At 48.0% G+C, this 19,874-nt stretch overlaps 1 protein-coding gene across 4 annotated transcripts in view; it reads left to right on the top strand.

Moving 5' to 3' along the window:
- Positions 1-19,874, top strand: part of ARFIP2 (ADP ribosylation factor interacting protein 2) — a 157,915-nt gene that overhangs the window by 85,927 nt on the left and 52,114 nt on the right. For all 4 annotated transcript variants that reach the window (XR_010196544.1, XM_063950778.1, XM_063950776.1 and 1 more), the window contains one exon: positions 6,745-6,857. Coding sequence is in view for 3 of the 4 variants with exons in the window: in XM_063950778.1 (XP_063806848.1) it covers positions 6,745-6,857 (113 nt within the window). In the remaining variant the exon portion in view is untranslated. The remainder of the gene's footprint in view (positions 1-6,744; positions 6,858-19,874) is intronic.

Here is a 19,874-nt window from a genome sequence, read left to right as displayed (position 1 = left end):
CCAGGGTTAAGTTAAAAAAAGAAACAATGGTAAATAGGTAAGACACACAATTATGAAATATACACATGTTGACCTCAAGGAAATGAAAGGGTTATAAAGCCATAAAAACCTAAATAATCTTGCGCTGAGGTTTCAGCGAGTGGCTAGGGCCAGGCCAGGTCAACCATTATATGCCCTACATCCTGCTCTTGCCACAAGGAATGCCATGGAATATTTCAATCATGCTTAGATGGTATTCCCATTGCATTATTACCTATTAATGGGGGCTCTGTGGTTCTTCTTTTCTGTCATGCTATATACCAGTGGTCTCAAACTCGGTCCTCAGAACTCCATGCAGTTCACATTTTTCAGATCTCCTAGCAGGTGCACAGGTGTACTCATTACTCACTGACACATTTTTAAGGATCCACAGGTGGAGTAAATTATTTCACTTGTGATTCTGTGAGGAAACCTGGAAAACGTGAACTGTTTGGGGTCCTGAGGACAGAGTTTGAGAACCTGTGCTATATACTAATTCCTTTACTTACCTCCCTCTCCTGTCTCCACTCATGCTATCTTCCCTGCTATATTGGTGTATTTCTGTACATTCAGCCAACACTTGTCAGTGCCAAGTCACTCAGCCACCTGCCACGCATGAATGAATCACAGGAATCTCACTGGGTTGGCCCTAATCTCCGCTGTTTGGCAGCTGGGTAGATGTTTCATAAATTGGTTACATTGGATAGGGAACAATTGTTCAGTCACCCCTTCCAGCCCATACTGATGTACAATGCACATTAAGAGCCCAGCAGTGTCACCTTTAGCCTCCTCAGATGTTTAATATTCTTTTGTGGAAAACTTGTGGGTGGGTGATGAGAGCGTGTCCTAGCGGGTTCTGCTGTGCCTGAGTGACTGCAGCCTCTACTTGTTGGAGGGCCATCTGTTTTCTATGAAGCTTTAAGGTCTCCTATGTCTCCTTTCAGTACTCTGGCCCAAGGATTCTGAGCATTTCTTCCATCCATGGTCAAAGATTGGCATTGATCTCCTGGAACGTCCTCACCCTTTTCTGAACACCTCTTATTCTCCTCCCTTGTATTGCCAGGCTTATTGTATTAGATGTTCTCTTGTGTTGTTGAGGTTCAGGATCCAGGCCTTCCCTCAGGCATCCTGGAGATCCTCAGTGTGCACAGTCTTTTCTGGACGACATTGTGTAGTACTTATTCCAAGAGAAACAGATTCCAGTAGCAGAAGCTGGGTAAGAAAATTACTTATGCAAAGGATTCAGTCAGGCAGTTCCTGTTTATAGTCCCAAACAGGTTCCAAGAAGGAATCTTCAGAGTCAGTGCTGACATCCTGTTTAAGGACAAACTCAAAGATACTGCTTTAGTTACAACGGTGACTTGTGCAAGTATGTTCTGCAAAGTCCTTGTACAGATACACAGGAAAAACATGCCGAGGTAGACCAGGACACCGTTCAGTGATGTGGCACAGTGGTTAGCAATGTCACAGCACCCGGGCTAAAAGTTTGTTTTCCTACTAGGGCCCTTTCTGTGTTGGTGGTGTAGGTAAGTTCCAGTGAGGCAGGAACTGATGTGAAAGGCTAATGTGTGCTGTATGGACATGTGGAATTAGTGGCACTATATAAATATATAATGATAATAGCAGTAAAATGTCCAAAGTGGAAGGAATAGATTTCTCCCAGATGACGCTCATAAGGCATTGAACGTTGAGTACACAGATTGGAACCAGGAGCACTCCACAACAACTCCAGTGATGAGGGAGACATGCAGCTCTTTAATGCCAGGGGAATCTAAGAGGGAGTAGGTGAGGAGTGGGAACTCCATTAATTTGGTGCTGGTGCTGGGTCCAAATGCATCTATGTACAATAAAGTCTGTAGCTTGGAGTCAGTCCTGAAAGTGCCAGTCAAGAACTTGGGGATACAGGGAGATACCTACCTTCAGCGGAGCAATGAAGATGTCCATGGACATGAAGAAATAGACTCGCCTTGATGCCCAGTCTCATGTGCTGAGTTTTTGAAGCCTACCATGGTTTAAACCTGGTAGTTTCTTAGTCACCCCTAAAACATACTTAACCAAGTGCTCGCGAAGAGTCGGAGCCAGTCCCACACCAAATATGTTAGTGATAGCAAAGCAATCCAATAACCTAGGGGGTGAGACAGATTTGGTGGTGGAGTAGCTATTGGTAAACTAGCTCCCGAAATCCAAAAGTGGATTTAGCAAAATGATAATCGCTGGTGCTTCATCCCTGCCATTGCTACCACTGTGATCCACCAGCAGTATGGCTTGTGGAGGAAAACTGGATGGTCATCCAGGGTGTGGTAAGGTTGTCCCTTACCCAACCTATTCAGAGAGGGAAAAGGGGTACATCCTGATCAGTTGCTGCAACTATGTTAGTTATAGATGTGGAGCATGTTGCACAAACTCTCATGGACAGTTATGCTCTTCCCCGGAAGCAATTAGTGAGCCAGGGTCTTAATTACTGGGTGAGGCCGTGCAGATCCTGCTGGAGAAATTTGGATATGACCACTGCATATCATCCCCAAACCAACGGCCTGTGTGAGAGGTTCAGCGGGATTGTTGCTGACATACATGCACTCCGAGCAGGGAGAATGGGAGAGGTCCCTGCAATAGCTGTTGCTCTGACAGTCAGGCATGGGGTGATGGTGCTAGTCCAGAATTCTTTCCACAAATTGAACAGAATCTGGGACAGAAATGAACATATGTGACCAAGAAATGTATTACGGATCACTAATTCAGTGAATAAAACTAGATAACCCTTCATACAGTCTGGAGCTCAAGTGGACAAACAACTGGACTGACCTGGACCAAGATTGTAAAGGGTCCTAGACGTATTTCAGGGGTTGGTACGCTCACTTTCAGGTTTCATTCAGGGAGACAGACTTTGTCATCAATCATTAAGCCTGGGGCAGCTTTACGGTTCTTGTCATCAGTGCTGGTATAGCTGTCCCGGGCATGGTGTCGTGTCTTTCTTAGGGGTGACATGACTACTACGACAGTAACAGCAAGAATGTCAGAGAGTTAGTGAGGAGGTTTAGGCAATAGCAGAGGACTTTGGCATACAAAGGACTTTGCTTTAGAGGAACGTTAATCTATTCACCCTCCAGATGGCAGATATAACACTGAAGTTGTATGTGGATGGTACGTTCTGTAGGACCATTAAATACTTTAGGAACATTGCACATTTGCTGCCAAACAGCGAGAAGCCTCCTGGTAGTGGAATCCATGTTACGTCCTTCATAGGGAACTCTGCTGTGAATTGTGCAGGAGGACATCCGTGACACAACTTGGACCATCTTCCAGATGCTAGCTGCAGCCAGCCAAGGTGTAGTCAGTGCGTTATCTCGCCCCATGGGAAGTCACAAGGGCTGTGCTATGGGTAATGGGAATCCTCAGTCATAGGAACTGCCTGGAATGATCCCTAATTCTGCCTCTGCAGGGCATACAAACCACGCTTCTGTATATTAGTCCAGATCTAACAGAGGGCTTAGGCTGGATCTGTTCTGTAATCTCGCACCAGCGTTAGTAGGTCTCGGAATGGTGAGTTGGAGAGGATCACCCTTTCAGGCTCATCATAGGGGGAAATATAATAGATGCAGTATGATCTGTCTGAGCTACATACTGCCATATACTGTATACTCCCAAGCGACCCAGATAGTAGCTATAACTCTTCAGGAAGCAGAAGCTGAGCAACGCCTTACTGCAGGGAGCGCCTACTTACAGGCCCCAGCCGGAAACCAGAGCTTTAGAAGCAGGACTGGCCATCCTGTATGAGGGTAAGTACAACAGTGCCCCCTGGTGACCAGAAGTGACATTGTCAGACTATTCCTGATCCTCTTGATGGCACACGAGTGTGGAGCGACTTGCTCATGTAGTCAGTGGAGGAGTCCTGGGCAGGTGAGGCGCAGCTACAGCTGCAGACAGGAATCCTAATGCAGTTTCTAATTTCCCTGCCAGTAATGCGACCGGTAGCGTAACCTGTCGCCACCCAAGCTTCGCCCCTCTCCTTATTAGACCATTGTCCTGCAGTGCAGTCACACCTTGGGGCAGATGTATCAAGGCTGAGAGAGAGGTAAAGTACCAGCGGGTGATTGTACGTAAGACAGTGCGTGACTGTACACAGCAGATGACTATATGCAGGGTCGGGTGACTACGCAGCAGGTGACTGTATGTAGGGTCAGTGGCTGACTGTACATAGTTTGGGTGATTGTACATAGGTCAGGTGACTGTACACACTGTCAGTGGGTGACTGTACGCAGCAGATGACTGTACGCAGAGTCAGTGGGTGACTTTACGCAGGGTCAGTGCGTGACTGTATGCAGCAGATGACTGTACGCAGAGTCAATGGGTGACTGTACGCAGCAGATGACTGTACACAGGGTCAGTGGGTGACTGTACGCAGGGTCAGTGCGTGACTGTATGCAGCAGATGACTGTACGCAGAGTCAATGGGTGACTGTACGCAGCAGATGACTGTACACAGGGTCAGTGCGTGACTGTATGCAGCAGATGACTGTACGCAGAGTCAATGGGTGACTGTACGCAGCAGATGACTGTACACAGGGTCAGTGGGTGACTGTACGCAGCAGATGACTGTACGCAGGGTCAGTGGGTGACTGTACGCAGCAGATGACTGTACGCAGGGTTATTGGGTGACTGTACGCAGCAGGTGACTGTACGCAGGGTCAGTGGGTGACTGTACGCAGGGTCAGTGGGGGACTGTATGCAGCATATGACTGTACGCATGGTCAGTGGGTGACTGTATGTAGTGGATGACTGTGTACACAGGGTCAGTGGATGACTATGCAGCAGATGACTGTACGCAGGGTCAGTGGGTGACTGTATGCAGCGGATGACTGTACGCAGGGTCAGTGAGTGACTGTACGCAGCAGATGACTGTACACAGGGTCAGTGGGTGACTGTATGCAGCGGATGACTGTACGCAGGGTCAGTGAGTGACTGTACGCAGCAGATGACTGTACACAGGGTCAGTGGGTGACTGTATAAAACAGATGACTGTACGCAGGGTCAGTGGGTGACTGTACGCAGCAGATTACTGTACGTAGGGTTATTGGGTGACTGTACGCAGCAGATGACTGTACGTAGGGTTATTGGGTGACTGTATGCAGCAGATGACTGTACATAGGGCCAGTGGGTGACTGTACCTAATGTGGGTGATTTGTACACATCAGTGTACATTCATTCAGTGTTTCTGTTGTCCATTTCCATAACATATTTGATATTCAATTCTTCTTTTTCTCTTCCATTCTGCTTATCCATGTTCCCCTTATTTTTCGCTTCCATCTTTCTCCGTCACCCACAATGTAAATCCTTCCCACCATCCTTCCAACGCTCTGTCTCCTGTCCTATGTCGCACCGTTACTGCAGAGCCCCTGCCCCATAGTAGCGGGAACCCCAGAATTCCGCTCATCTCCCCCAGCCAATCAGCTGCGTGCAGGATAGCCAGTCATGAGAGAGACTCAGGTAAAAGGATACCTCTGCCTGTATTAGTGTAGTATACGCTATTATACCCTCCAGCTGCACCTTTTTGGCAGGTACAGGACCTTTTTTTTTGTTTTGTTTTTTTGTATGGTCTGTACCGATTTTTGGCTCTCCAAACTTCCATTGAAAGTATAGGAAAGGGGGCGTGGCCACACACACTTTACCCGTGGCCACGCCCTTTTTTTGAATTTGTACCGATTTTTATGTGTAAATTGTTGGAGGGTATATTTACGCTATACTGTATATTTAGATTACCCCAGTGTCCCCTCCTGTACCTGTAGCTGAGATGTAGCTGTAACAATCTAGCTATAAATGGGTTTATGTGACAGTGCTAATTGCAGGATACAGTTACTAACATGCTATAGGTTCCTTATCCTCCAATATATGGGGCCGGTCACCCTGACACTCGCGTGGCCCCCCCACCCTGCGCGGTCCGCTGCACTGACACCCGCGCGGCCCCCCCGCTCTGACACTCGCGCGGCCCCCCCGCTCTGACACCCGCGCGGCCCCCCCCCCCCGCTCTGACACTCGCGCGCCCCCCCCCCCGCTCTGACACTCGCGCGGCCCCCTCGCTCTGACACACGCGGCCCCCCCCCCCCCGCTCTGACACTCGCGCGCCCCCCCCCCCCCCCCCGCTCTGACACTCGCGCGGCCCCCTCGCTCTGACACACGCGCGCCTCCCCCCCGCTCTGACAGACGCGCGCCCCCCCCCCCCCCGCTCTGACACCCGCGCGCCCTCCCCCCCCCCGCTCTGACACCCGCGCGCCCTCCCCCCCCCGCTCTGACACCCGCGCGGCCCCCCCCCCCCCGCTCTGACACTCGCGCGCCCCCCCCCCCCGCTCTGACACTCGCGCGGCCCCCTCGCTCTGACACTCGCGCGGCCCCCCTCGCTCTGACACACGCGCGCCCCCCCCCCTGCTCTGACACTCGCGCGCCCCCCCCCCGCTCTGACACTCGCGCGGCCCCCCCGCTCTGACACACGCGCGCCCCCCCCCCCCCCGCTCTGACACTCGCGCGGCCCCCCCCGCTCTGACACTCGCGCGGCCCCCCCGCTCTGACACTCGCGCGGCCCCCCCCGCTCTGACACTCGCGCGGCCCCCCCGCTCTGACACTCGCGCGCCCCCCCGCTCTGACACTGGTCATATCCTGGGATAGTGTGAGGCAGTGACATTACGTGGCAGCTTTATGCTCTGTTGCAGACTGACTGTGGTATTTCCTCTTGCAGGGTCCATGTCTCAGCAGTCCTCACACCCTTCCCTCACCTCTGAAGAGCTGTCTCGAGGATTAGCTGTGGAAAAGTTTGACTTGGTGAAGAAATGGGGAATTAATACATATAAAGTAAGATGTTACTCATGTGCTGTTACCTACCGCCGTATATATCTGACCTTCACTTTCCCAGCATACTGTATACCCTACCACTAAGTGCCTGATTCAGTGAAGCAAAAAAAAAAAAAAAAAAAGAGGAACAAACCATGTTCCAATGCCAGGGTAGGCAATGTGGGTTGGGTATGAATCACGACAGAAGACTGACAACGGAATCCTGATAGCCAGGATGACCGTTAGTGGTAGACCTATTGACTGTAGACCTTTTTTAGTGTAGATCTTTAGTCCGGATACCAAGTAGAGCAATATACAGTACAACGTATATACAGCGTCAGACACAAGACATGGGGGGTAATTCTGAGTTGATCGCAGCAGGAAATTTTTTAGCAGTTGGGCAAAACCATGTGCACTGCAGGGGGGGGGGCAGATATAACATGTGCAGAGAGAGTTAGATTTGGGTGGGGTATTTTGTTTCTGTGCAGGGTAAATACTGGCTGCTTTATTTTTACACTGCATTTTAGATTGCAGATTGAACTCACCACACCTAAATCTATCTCTCTCTGCACATGTTATATCTGCCTCCCCTGCAGTGCACATGGTTTTGCCCAACTGCTAAAAAAATTCCTGCTGCGATCAACTTGGAAATACCTCCATAGAGAGAAGTAGGGCAGTGTACAGTACAACTTGTATACAGTGTCAGACACAAGACACAGGGAGAAGTAGAGCAATGCATAGTACAACTTATACAGTGTCAGACACAAGACATATGGGGAAGTAGAGCAATATATAGTACAACGTATACAGTGTCAGACACAAAGCATAGGGAGTAGAGCAATGTACAGCACAACATATACAGTGTCAGTCACAAAACCGAGAGAGACGTAGAGCAATGTACAGTACAGTGTATATACAGTGTCGGGCACAAGACAGGGAGAAGTAGAGCAATGTACAGCACAACGTATACAGTGTCAGACACAAGGCATAGGGAGAAATAGAGTAATGTACAGTACAATGTATACAGTGTCAGACACAAGGCATAGGGAGAAGTAGAGCTATGTACAGTACAACGTATCCAGTGTCAGACACAAGACATAGGGAGTAGAGCAACGCGCAGTACAGGGTATACAGTGTCCGACACAAGACATAGGGAGAAGTAGAGCAATGTACAGTACAACGTATACAGTGTCAGACACAAGACATAGGGAGAAGTACAGCAATGTACAGTACAAAGCACAGTACATACAGCATCAGACACAAGACATAGGGAGAAGTAGAGCAATGTACAGTACAAAGCACAGTACACACAGCATCAGACACAAGACATAGGGAGAAGTAGAGCTATGTACAGTACAAAGCACAGTACACACAGCATCAGACACAAGACATAGGGAGAAGTAGAGCTATGTACAGTACAAAGCACAGTACACACAGCATCAGACACAAGACATAGGGAGAAGTAGAGCATTGTACAGTACAAAGCACAGTACACACAGCATCAGACACAAGACATAGGGAGAAGTACAGCAATGTACAGTACAAAGCACAGTACACACAGCATCAGACACAAGACATAGGGAGAAGTACAGCAATGTACAGTACAAAGCACAGTACATACAGCATCAGACACAAGACATAGGGAGAAGTAGAGCAATGTACAGTACAAAGCACAGTACACACAGCATCAGACACAAGACATAGGGAGAAGTAGAGCTATGTACAGTACAAAGCACAGTACACACAGCATCAGACACAAGACATAGGGAGAAGTAGAGCAGTGTACAGTATAAAGCACAGTACACACAGCATCAGACACAAGACATAGGGAGAAGTACAGCAATGTACAGTACAAAGCACAGTACACACAGCATCAGACACAAGACACAGGGAATAGTAGAGCTATGTACAGTACAAAGCACAGTACACACAGCATCAGACACAAGACATAGGGAGAAGTAGAGCCATGTACAGTACAAAGCACAGTACACACAGCATCAGACACAAGACATAGGGAGAAGTAGAGCTATGTACAGTACAAAGCACAGTACACACAGCATCAGACACAAGACATAGGGAGAAGTAGAGCTATGTACAGTACAAAGCACAGTACACACAGCATCAGACACAAGACATAGGGAGAAGTAGAGCATTGTACAGTACAAAGCACAGTACACACAGCATCAGACACAAGACATAGGGAGAAGTACAGCAATGTACAGTACAAAGCACAGTACACACAGCATCAGACACAAGACATAGGGAGAAGTACAGCAATGTACAGTACAAAGCACAGTACATACAGCATCAGACACAAGACATAGGGAGAAGTAGAGCAATGTACAGTACAAAGCACAGTACACACAGCATCAGACACAAGACATAGGGAGAAGTAGAGCAGTGTACAGTACAAAGCACAGTACACACAGCATCAGACACAAGACATAGGGAGAAGTAGAGCAGTGTACAGTACAAAGCACAGTACACACAGCATCAGACACAAGACATAGGGAGAAGTAGAGCATTGTACAGTACAAAGCACAGTACATACAGCATCAGACACAAGACATAGGGAGAAGTAGAGCAGTGTACAGTACAAAGCACAGTACACACAGCATCAGACACAAGACATAGGGAGAAGTAGAGCAGTGTACAGTACAAAGCACAGTACACACAGCATCAGACACAAGAAATAGGGAGAAGTAGAGCAGTGTACAGTACAAAGCACAGTACACACAGCATCAGACACAAGACATAGGGAGAAGTAGAGCATTGTACAGTACAAAGCACAGTACATACAGCATCAGACACAAGACATAGGGAGAAGTAGAGCATTGTACAGTACAAAGCACAGTACATACAGCATCAGACACAAGACATAGGGAGAAGTAGAGCTATGTACAGTACAACGTATACAGTGTCTGACACAAGACATAGGGAGAAGTAGAGCTATGTACAGTACAACGTATACAGCATCAGACACAAGATATAGGGAGAAGTAGAGTAATGTACAGTACAAAGCACAGTACACACAGCATCAGACACAAGACATAGGGAGAAGTACAGCAATGTACAGTACAAAGCACAGTACACACAGCATCAGACACAAGACATAGGGAGAAGTAGAGCAATGTACAGTACAAAGCACAGTACACACAGCATCAGACACAAGACATAGGGAGAAGTACAGCAATGTACAGTACAAAGCACAGTACACACAGCATCAGACACAAGACATAGGGAGAAGTAGAGCTATGTACAGTACAACGTATCCAGTGTCAGACACAAGACATAGGGAGTAGAGCAACGCGCAGTACAGGGTATACAGTGTCCGACACAAGACATAGGGAGAAGTAGAGCAATGTACAGTACAACGTATACAGTGTCAGACACAAGACATAGGGAGAAGTACAGCAATGTACAGTACAAAGCACAGTACATACAGCATCAGACACAAGACATAGGGAGGAGTAGAGCATTGTACAGTACAAAGCACAGTACATACAGCATCAGACACAAGACATAGGGAGACGTACAGCATTGTACAGTACAAAGCACAGTACACACAGCATCAGACACAAGACATAGGGAGAAGTAGAGCAATGTACAGTACAACGTATACAGTATCAGACTCAAGATATAGAGAGAAGTAGAGCAATGTACAGTACAAAGCACAGTACACAGCATCAGACACAAGACATAGGGAGAAGTACAGCAATGTACAGTACAAAGCACAGTACACACAGCATCAGACACAAGACATAGGGAGAAGTAGAGCAGTGTACAGTACAAAGCACAGTACACACAGCATCAGACACAAGACATAGGGAGAAGTAGAGCAGTGTACAGTACAAAGCACAGTACACACAGCATCAGACACAAGACATAGGGAGAAGTAGAGCATTGTACAGTACAAAGCACAGTACATACAGCATCAGACACAAGACATAGGGAGAAGTAGAGCAGTGTACAGTACAAAGCACAGTACACACAGCATCAGACACAAGACATAGGGAGAAGTACAGCAATGTACAGTACAAAGCACAGTACATACAGCATCAGACACAAGACATAGGGAGAAGTAGAGCAGTGTACAGTACAAAGCACAGTACGCACAGCATCAGACACAAGACATAGGGAGAAGTACAGCAGTGTACAGTACAAAGCACAGTACACACAGCATCAGACACAAGACATATGGAGAAGTAGAGCATTGTACAGTACAAAGCACAGTACACACAGCATCAGACACAAGACATAGGGAGAAGTAGAGCATTGTACAGTACAATGTATATACAGTGTCAGACACGAGACATAGGGCATAATTCAGACCTGATTCCTGCTGCAAATTTGTTAGCAGTTGGGCAAAACCATGTGCACTGCAGGGGAGGCAGATATAACATGTGCAGAGAGAGTTAGATTTGGGTGGGGTGTGTTCAATCTGCAATCTAAATTGCAGTGTAAACATAAAGCAGCCAGTATTTACCCTGCACAGAAACAAAATAACACACCCAAATCTAACTCTGCAAATGTTATATCTGCCCCACCTGCACTGCACATAGGCCCTCATTCCGAGTTGATCGCACCAAGCAACTTTTTGCTGCTGGTGCGATCAACTTATCTCCGCCTACGGGGGAGTATATTTTAGCTTAGCAGAGCTGCGATCGCTTGTGCAGCCCTGCTATGCTAAAATGTTTCCTGCAAAACAAGACCAGCCCCGGACATACTTACCCTGTGCGACGGATCCAGCGATGATGCGCTCGGCTTTGACGTCAGACATCCGCCCTCCGTTTGCTTAGACACGCCTGTGTTTTTCTTTCCACTCCCCGAAAACGTCTCCAATGGTCAGTTGACGCCCCAAAATGCCTTCCTGCAGTCAATCTTCTTGCGATCGCCGCTGCAACCGCTTTTTCCGCTGTCAGCGTCGTTGCCCGGCGATGGCTGTCACCGGGCAATGACGCGCGTGTGCATTACGGCCCCTGCGCTTGCGCAGTACTGACCCGGTCGCAGCTGCGCTAATGAAAGTACGCTGCGATCGGGTTGGAATCACCCCCCTGGTTTTGCCCACCTGCTAACAAATTTGCAGCAGCGATCAAGTCTGAATTATGCCCATAGGGAGAAGTAGACCAATGTACAGTACAACGTTTACAGTGTCAGACACACAGCATAGTGAGAAGTAGAGCAATATATAGTACAACGTATACAGTGTCAGACACAAGACACAGGGAGAAGTAGAGCAATATACAGTACAACATATACAGTGTCAGACACAAGACATAGGGAGAAGGAGAGCAATGTACAGTACAACATACATACAGTGTCAGGCACAAGATATAGGGAGAAGTAGAGCATTGTACAGTACAGCGTATATACAGTGTCAGACACAAGACAGAGAAGTAGAGCAATATACAGTATTATGTATACAGTGTCAGACACAAGACATAGGGAGAAGTAGAGCAGGGTACAGTACAATGTATACAGTGTCACGACACAAGGCATAGGGAGAAGTAGAGCAATTTACAGTTCAACATATATACAGTGTCAGACACCAGACATAGGGAGACGTAGAGCACTGTACAGTACAATGTATATACAGTGTCAGACACAAAACATAGGGAGAAGTAGAGCAATGTACAGTAAAACGTATACAGTGTCAGACACAAGACATAGGGAGAAGTAGAGCGGTGTACAGTACAATGTATATACAGTGTCAGACACAAGACATAGGGAGACGTAGAGCACTGTACAGTACAATGTATATACAGTGTTAGACACAAGACATAGGGAGAAGTAGAGCAATGTGCAGTACAGTGTATATACAGTGTCAGACACAAGACATAGGGGAAAGTAGAGCAATGTACAGTACAATGTATATACATTGTCAGACACAAGACATAGGGAGAAGTAGAGCAATGTGCAGTACAGTGTATATACATTGTCAGACGCAAGACATAGGGAGAATTAGAGCAACGTACAGTACAATGTATACAATGTTAGACACAAGACCTAGGGAGACGTAGAGCAATGTACAGTACAACGTATACAGTGTCAGACACAAGACATAGGGAGAAGTAGAGCAATGTACAGTACAACATATATACAGCGTCAGACACAAGACATAGAGAGAAGTAGAGCGATGTACATTACAATGTATATACAGTGTCAGGCACAATACATTGGGAGAAGTAGAGCGGTGTACAGTATAGTGTATATACAGTATCAGACACAAGACATAGGGAGAAGTAGAGCAATGTACAGTACAACATATATACAGTGTCAGACACAAGACATAGGGAGAAGTAGAGCGGTGTACAGTATAGTGTATATACAGTATCAGTCACAAGACATAGGGAGAAGTAGAGCGGTGTACAGTATAGTGTATATACAGTATCAGTCACAAGACATAGGGAGAAGTAGAGCGGTGTACAGTATAGTGTATATACAGTATCAGACACAAGACATAGGGAGAAGTAGAGCAATGCACAGTACAATGTATATACAGTATCAGACACAAGACATAGGGAGAAGTAGAGCGGTGTACAGTGTATATACAGTATCAGACACAACACATAGGGGAAGTAGAGCAATGTACAGTACAACTTATATACAGTATCAGACACAGGGAGAAGTAGAGCAATGCACAGTACAGTGTATATACAGTGTCAGACACCAGACATAGGGAGAAGTAGAGCAATGTACAGCACAACATATATACAGTGTCAGACACAAGACATAGGGAGAAGTAGAGCAATGTACAGCACAACATATATACAGTGTCAGACACAAGACATAGGGAGAAGTAGAGCGATGTACATTACAATGTATATACAGTGTCAGACACAAGACATTGGGAGAAGTAGAGCGGTGTACAGTACAGTATATATACAGTATCAGACACAACACATAGGGGAAGTAGAGCAATGTACAGTACAACTTATATACAGTGTCAGACACGACATAGGGAGAAGTAGAGCAATGCACAGTACAGTGTATATACAGTGTCAGACACCAGACATAGGGAGAAGTAGAGAAATGTACAGTACAACATATATACAGTGTCAGACACAAGACCTAGGGAGACGTAGAGCAATGTACAGTACAACATATATACAGTGTCAGACACAAGACATAGGGAGAAGTAGAGCGATGTACATTACAATGTATATACAGTGTCAGGCACAAGACATTGGGAGAAGTAGAGCGATGTACAGTACAGTGTATATACAGTGTCAGGCACAAGACATTGGGAGAAGTAGAGCGGTGTACAGTATAGTGTATATACAGTGTCAGACACAAGACATAGGGAGAAGTAGAGCAATGTACAGTACAACATATATACAGTGTCAGACACAAGACCTAGGGAGACGTAGAGCGGTGTACATTACAATGTATATACAGTGTCAGACACAAGACATAGGGAGAAGTAGAGCGATGTACATTACAATGTATATACAGTGTCAGACACAAGACATAGGGAGAAGTAGAGCGATGTACATTACAATGTATATACAGTGTCAGACACAAGACATAGGGAGAAGTAGAGAAATGTACAGTACAACATATACAGTGTCAGACACAAGACATAGGGAGAAGTAGAGAAATGTACAGTACAACATATATACAGTGTCAGACACTAGACATAGGGAGAAGTAGAGCGATGTACAGTACAATGTATATACAGTGTCAGGCACAAGACATAGGGAGAAGTAGAGCGATGTACATTACAATGTATATACAGTGTCAGACACAAGACATAGGGAGAAGTAGAGAAATGTACAGTACAACATATACAGTGTCAGACACAAGACATAGGGAGAAGTAGAGAAATGTACAGTACAACATATATACAGTGTCAGACACAAGACATAGGGAGAAGTAGAGCGGTGTACAGTATAGTGTATATACGGTATCAGTCACAAGACATAGGGAGAAGTAGAGCAATGCACAGTACAGTGTATATACAGTATCAGTCACAAGACATAGGGAGAAGTAGAGCGGTGCACAGTACAGTGTATATACAGTATCAGACACAAGACATAGGGAGAAGTAGAGCAATGTACAGTACAACGTACAGAGATTACATCACAGCCACCCTAGGCAGGAGAGTAACGTCAGAGGCTCTTTTAGAATCCTGGTTATGTGCCATGTTTTCCTGAGAAAACGTCTATGTACGTGTGATTTTAGAGGAGACCGTTATGACGCCCATCCATGTTCTAGAGTAACACTCAGAATGGAGCGGGGCGTCTATTTCAATCCTGTTGCCGGAGAGGGACTTGCTATGGCATCCTCACTCCCCTGCTAGACATGACGTTTCTTGGCCACCGCTGATATAAGCCTCATGGTTTTCCAGCAGGGAGTTGTTAATTTTAGTGCAGGGTCACATTTAACCCCGCCCACTCATGGTAAGTGTCGCCACTTGCTCCAGGTATAGGCAGCGTTTTCTGTTTGGGTGAAATGCTGTAGACATTGTACTGTTATGCGAGTAGGACTGTCTGTGGAAGGGTCACTCACCAGAGGCCCAGGCTTTGCTGGCTATGCAGGCCAAGCTTGAGCACTCCAGTTTGGCGAGGGTCTATCTCGCCGAAAAGTGTACTTTACGGGGAAAGGATGTGAAGCAGGAGGGGAGCATGGGGAATAGGACAGAGGCTGACTATGTGGGTGTCACTGACATCTAGTGGTCACTCTAGCACCCTGCACCTGAGGAAGGCACATTTTAGACGTGATGTCTTACTAGAGGTGCAGTAGCTGTACTGGTACATAACGTGTAACATATGCCCTCCTCACTGATTAGGTACCGGGTGCTAGAACACTAAACATCACTAGTGCCAATGGTTGCCCATGCCTGGCATAGTCCACCCTGGCATTAATGACAAACAACTGCACCGGTCTCCATAAAGGGGCAATCCCACAGACACCTCCTGGTGGCTGCATTTTGGCCAGAATTCCAACTCAGATAAGCCGAGGGTGTGCCGTTTATGTGGGGAACAAGTACCCTCTATGGCACACATCTGTGTACGTACTCGCCAGAGGTGTACCCACGTGGACATCAGGTTAGGATTATCCGGGAGTTCCAGGCAGAGCGTAGATCTGTGGCCTGCTCAGGGGTTATGGCCTGGCGTGCAGACCGCCTGCAGTCCCGGACTGGCACTGCCCTGTTCCCAGAGGTACCGGGGCAGTACCCGCAGGGGGTATAACAACTTAGGGAACACAATCATTTTTTCCATCCATATGAAATATGGCAGAATTAGCCCAGGCAGCCCTTCTTGTATGGATATTCCATGTTTACGGAATACAATTTCTGGAAGCTTCCAGTGGTGGCCGGGGATAGTCGCATGCCCACAGAGTTCCCATCCCTGGCTACACCCGCCGCCCCATTACTGCTTCATTCGTGGCCTCAACACCACCGTCCGGAGATACCCGCAGCATTGTGAGCCCTCGCCAGAGCCCGGCTCTACCCGCTGCCACCCCGAGATATGGCCAAGGAAGGACTTAGCTGGAGAGGACACCCGGCGGCCTGGGGATGGCATATCTGGGGAGGACACCTGGAGGCCTGGGGAGGGCATATCCGGAGAGGACACCCGGCGGCCTGGGGAGGGCATATCCGGAGAGGACACCTGGAGGCCTGGGGAGGGCATATCCGGAGAGGACACCTGGAGGCCTGGGGGGGGCATATCTAGAGAGGACACCCGGCGGCCTGGGGAGGGCATATCCGGAGAGGACACCTGGAGGCCTGGGGAGGGCATATCTGGAGAGGACACCCGGCGGCCTGGGGAGGGCATATCTGGAGAGGACACATGGAGGCCTGGGGAGGGCATATCTGGAGAGGACACCCGGCGGCCTGGGGAGGGCATATCCGGAGAGGACACCCGGCGGCCTAGGGAGGGCATATCTGGAGAGGACACCTGGAGGCTGGATTCCAGTAAGCAAACCCTGGTGCAGGGGTCTATCCCCTCTATCCCTGCATCGGCGGACAAGACCCATCATGGAGCCTCAAATTGCTGCGGAGACCCCTCCATTTGGCTGCTGAAGCGGTGCACGCGGCCGGTGCCATGTTGAATGTCCATGGCTGTCTGCTGCCTGGCATCCCAATCCCACCATGCCCTGGATGCCTCCAAATTGTGCCGGCCCCTAGCACCCCACTCGGGCGCTGCAACACCCCATTTCTCTATCGTCCTAGTGGATGCTGGGGTTCCTGAAAGGACCATGGGGAATAGCGGCTCCGCAGGAGACGAGACAGGGCACAAAAGTAAAGCTTTCCGATCAGGTGGTGTGCACTGGCTCCTCCCCCTATGACCCTCCTCCAAGCCAGTTAGATTTTTGTGCCCGGCCGAGAAGGGTGCAATCTAGGTGGCTCTCCTAAAGAGCTGCTTAGAAAAGTTTAGCTTAGGTTTTTTATTTTACAGTGAGTCCTGCTGGCAACAGGATCACTGCAACGAGGGACTTAGGGGAGAAGAAGTGAACTCACCTGCGTGCAGGATGGATTGGCTTCTTGGCTACTGGACATTAGCTCCAGAGGGACGATCACAGGTACAGCCTGGATGGTCACCGGAGCCTTGCCGCCGGCCCCCTTGCAGATGCTGAAGTAAGAAGAGGTCCAGAATCGGCGGCAGAAGACTCCTCAGTCTTCTAAAGGTAGCGCACAGCACTGCAGCTGTGCGCCATTTTCCTCTCAGCACACTTCACACGGCAGTCACTGAGGGTGCAGGGCGCTGGGAGGGGGGCGCCCTGGGAGGCAAATGAATACCTATTTTGGCTAAAAATACCTCACATATAGCCTCCGGAGGCTATATGGAGATATTTAACCCCTGCCAGAATCCGTTAAGAGCGGGAGACGAGGCCGCCGAAAAAGGGGCGGGGCCTATCTCCTCAGCACACAGCGCCATTTTCCCTCACAGAAAGGCTGGAGGGAAGGCTCCCAGGCTCTCCCCTGCACTGCACTACAGAAACAGGGTTAAAACAGAGAGGGGGGGCACTAATTTGGCGATATGCTTATATATTAAGATGCTATAAGGGAAAACACTTATATAAGGTTGTCCCTATATAATTATAGCGTTTTTGGTGTGTGCTGGCAAACTCTCCCTCTGTCTCTCCAAAGGGCTAGTGGGTCCTGTCCTCTATCAGAGCATTCCCTGTGTGTGTGCTGTGTGTCAGTACGTGTGTGTCGACATGTAGGAGGACGATGTTGGCGAGGAGGCGGAGCAATTGCCTGTAATGGTGATGTCACTCTCTAGGGAGTCGACACCGGAATGGATGGCTTATTTAGGAAATTACGTGATAATGTCAACATGCTGCAAGGTCGGTTGACGACATGAGACGGCCGACAAACAATTAGTACCGGTCCAGACGTCTCAAAAACACCGTCAGGGGTTTTAAAACGCCCGTTTACTTTAGTCGGTCGACACAGACACAGACAGGGACACTGAATCCAGTGTCGACGGTGAATAAACAAACGTATTCCTTATTAGGGCCACACGTTAAAGGCAATGAAGGAGGTGTTACATATTTCTGATACTACAAGTACCACAAAAGAGGGTATTATGTGGGATGTGAAAAAACTACCATAGTTTTTCCTGAATCAGATAAATTAAATAAAGTGTGTGATGATGCGTGGGTTCCCCCCGATAGAAATTTATGGGCGGTATACCCTTTCCCGCCAGAAGTTAGGGCGCGTTGGGAAACACCCCTTAAGGTGGATAAGGCGCTCACACGCTTATCAAAATAAGTGGCGGTACCGTCTATAGATAGGGCCGTCCTCAAGGACCAGCTGACAGGAGGCTGGAAAATATCATAAAAAGTATATACACACATACTGGTGTTATACTGCGACCAGCGATCGCCTCAGCCTGGATGTGCAGAGCTGGGGTGGCTTGGTCGGATTCCCTGACTAAAAATATTGATACCCTTGACAGGGACAGTATTTTATTGACTATAGAGCATTTAAAGGATGCATTTCTATATATGCGAGATGCACAGAGGGATATTTGCACTCTGGCATCATGAGTAAATGCGATGTCCATAACTGCCAGAAGATGTTATGGACACGACAGTGGTCAGGTGATGCAGTTTCCAAACGGCACAAAGGTGTATTGCCGTATAAAGGAAGAGGAGTTATTTGGGGTCGGTCCATCGGACCTGGTGGCCACGGCAACTGCTGGAAAATCCACCGTTTTTTACCCTAAGTCACATCTCTGCAGAAAAAGACGCCGTCTTTTCAGCCTCGGTCCTCTCGTCCCTATAAGATAATATCTGCCCAGGGATAGAGGAAAGGGAAGAAGACTGCAGCAGGCAGCCCATTCCCAGGAACAGAAGCGTTCCACCGCTTCTGACAAGTTCTCAGCATGGCGCTGAGACCGTACAGGACCCCTGGATCCTACAAGTAGTATCCCAGGGGTACAGATTGGAATGTCGAGACGTTTCCCCTTCGCAGGCTCCTGAAGTCTGCTTTACCAAGGTCTCCCTCCGACAAGGAGGCAGTATGGGAAAAAATTCACAAGCTGTATTCCCAGCAGGTGATAATTAAATTACCCCTCCTACTACAAGAAAAGGGGTATTATTCCACACTATATTGTGGTACTGAAGCCAGAAGGCTAGGTGAGACTTATTCTAAAAAAATTTTTTTGAACACTTACAAAGGTTCAAATCAAGATGGAGTCACTCAGAACAGTGATAACGAACCAGGAAGAAGGGGACTATATAGTGTCCCGGGACATCAGGGATGCTTACCTCTATGTCCCAAATTTGCCCTTCTCACTAAGGGTACCTCAGGTTCGTGGTGCAGAACTGTCACTATCAGTTTCAGACGCTGCCGTTTGGATTGTCCACGGCACCCCGGGTCTTTACCAAGGTAATGGCCGAAAGGATGATTCTTCTTCGAAGAAAAGGCGTCTTAATTATCCCTTACTTGGACGATCTCCTGATAAAGGCATAGTCCAGGGAACAGTTGGAGGTCGGAGTAGCACTATCTCGGATACTGCTACAACAGCACGGGTGGATTCTAAATATTCCAAAATCGCAGCTGATCCCGACGACACGTCTGCT

The sequence above is a fragment of the Pseudophryne corroboree genome, chromosome 2 (genome assembly GCF_028390025.1).
Source record: "Pseudophryne corroboree isolate aPseCor3 chromosome 2, aPseCor3.hap2, whole genome shotgun sequence".
In the NCBI taxonomy this organism is placed as follows: domain Eukaryota; kingdom Metazoa; phylum Chordata; class Amphibia; order Anura; family Myobatrachidae; genus Pseudophryne; species Pseudophryne corroboree.
Note: the sequence above shows the minus strand (reverse complement) of the source record. Positions and strands in the feature narration are given on the sequence as shown.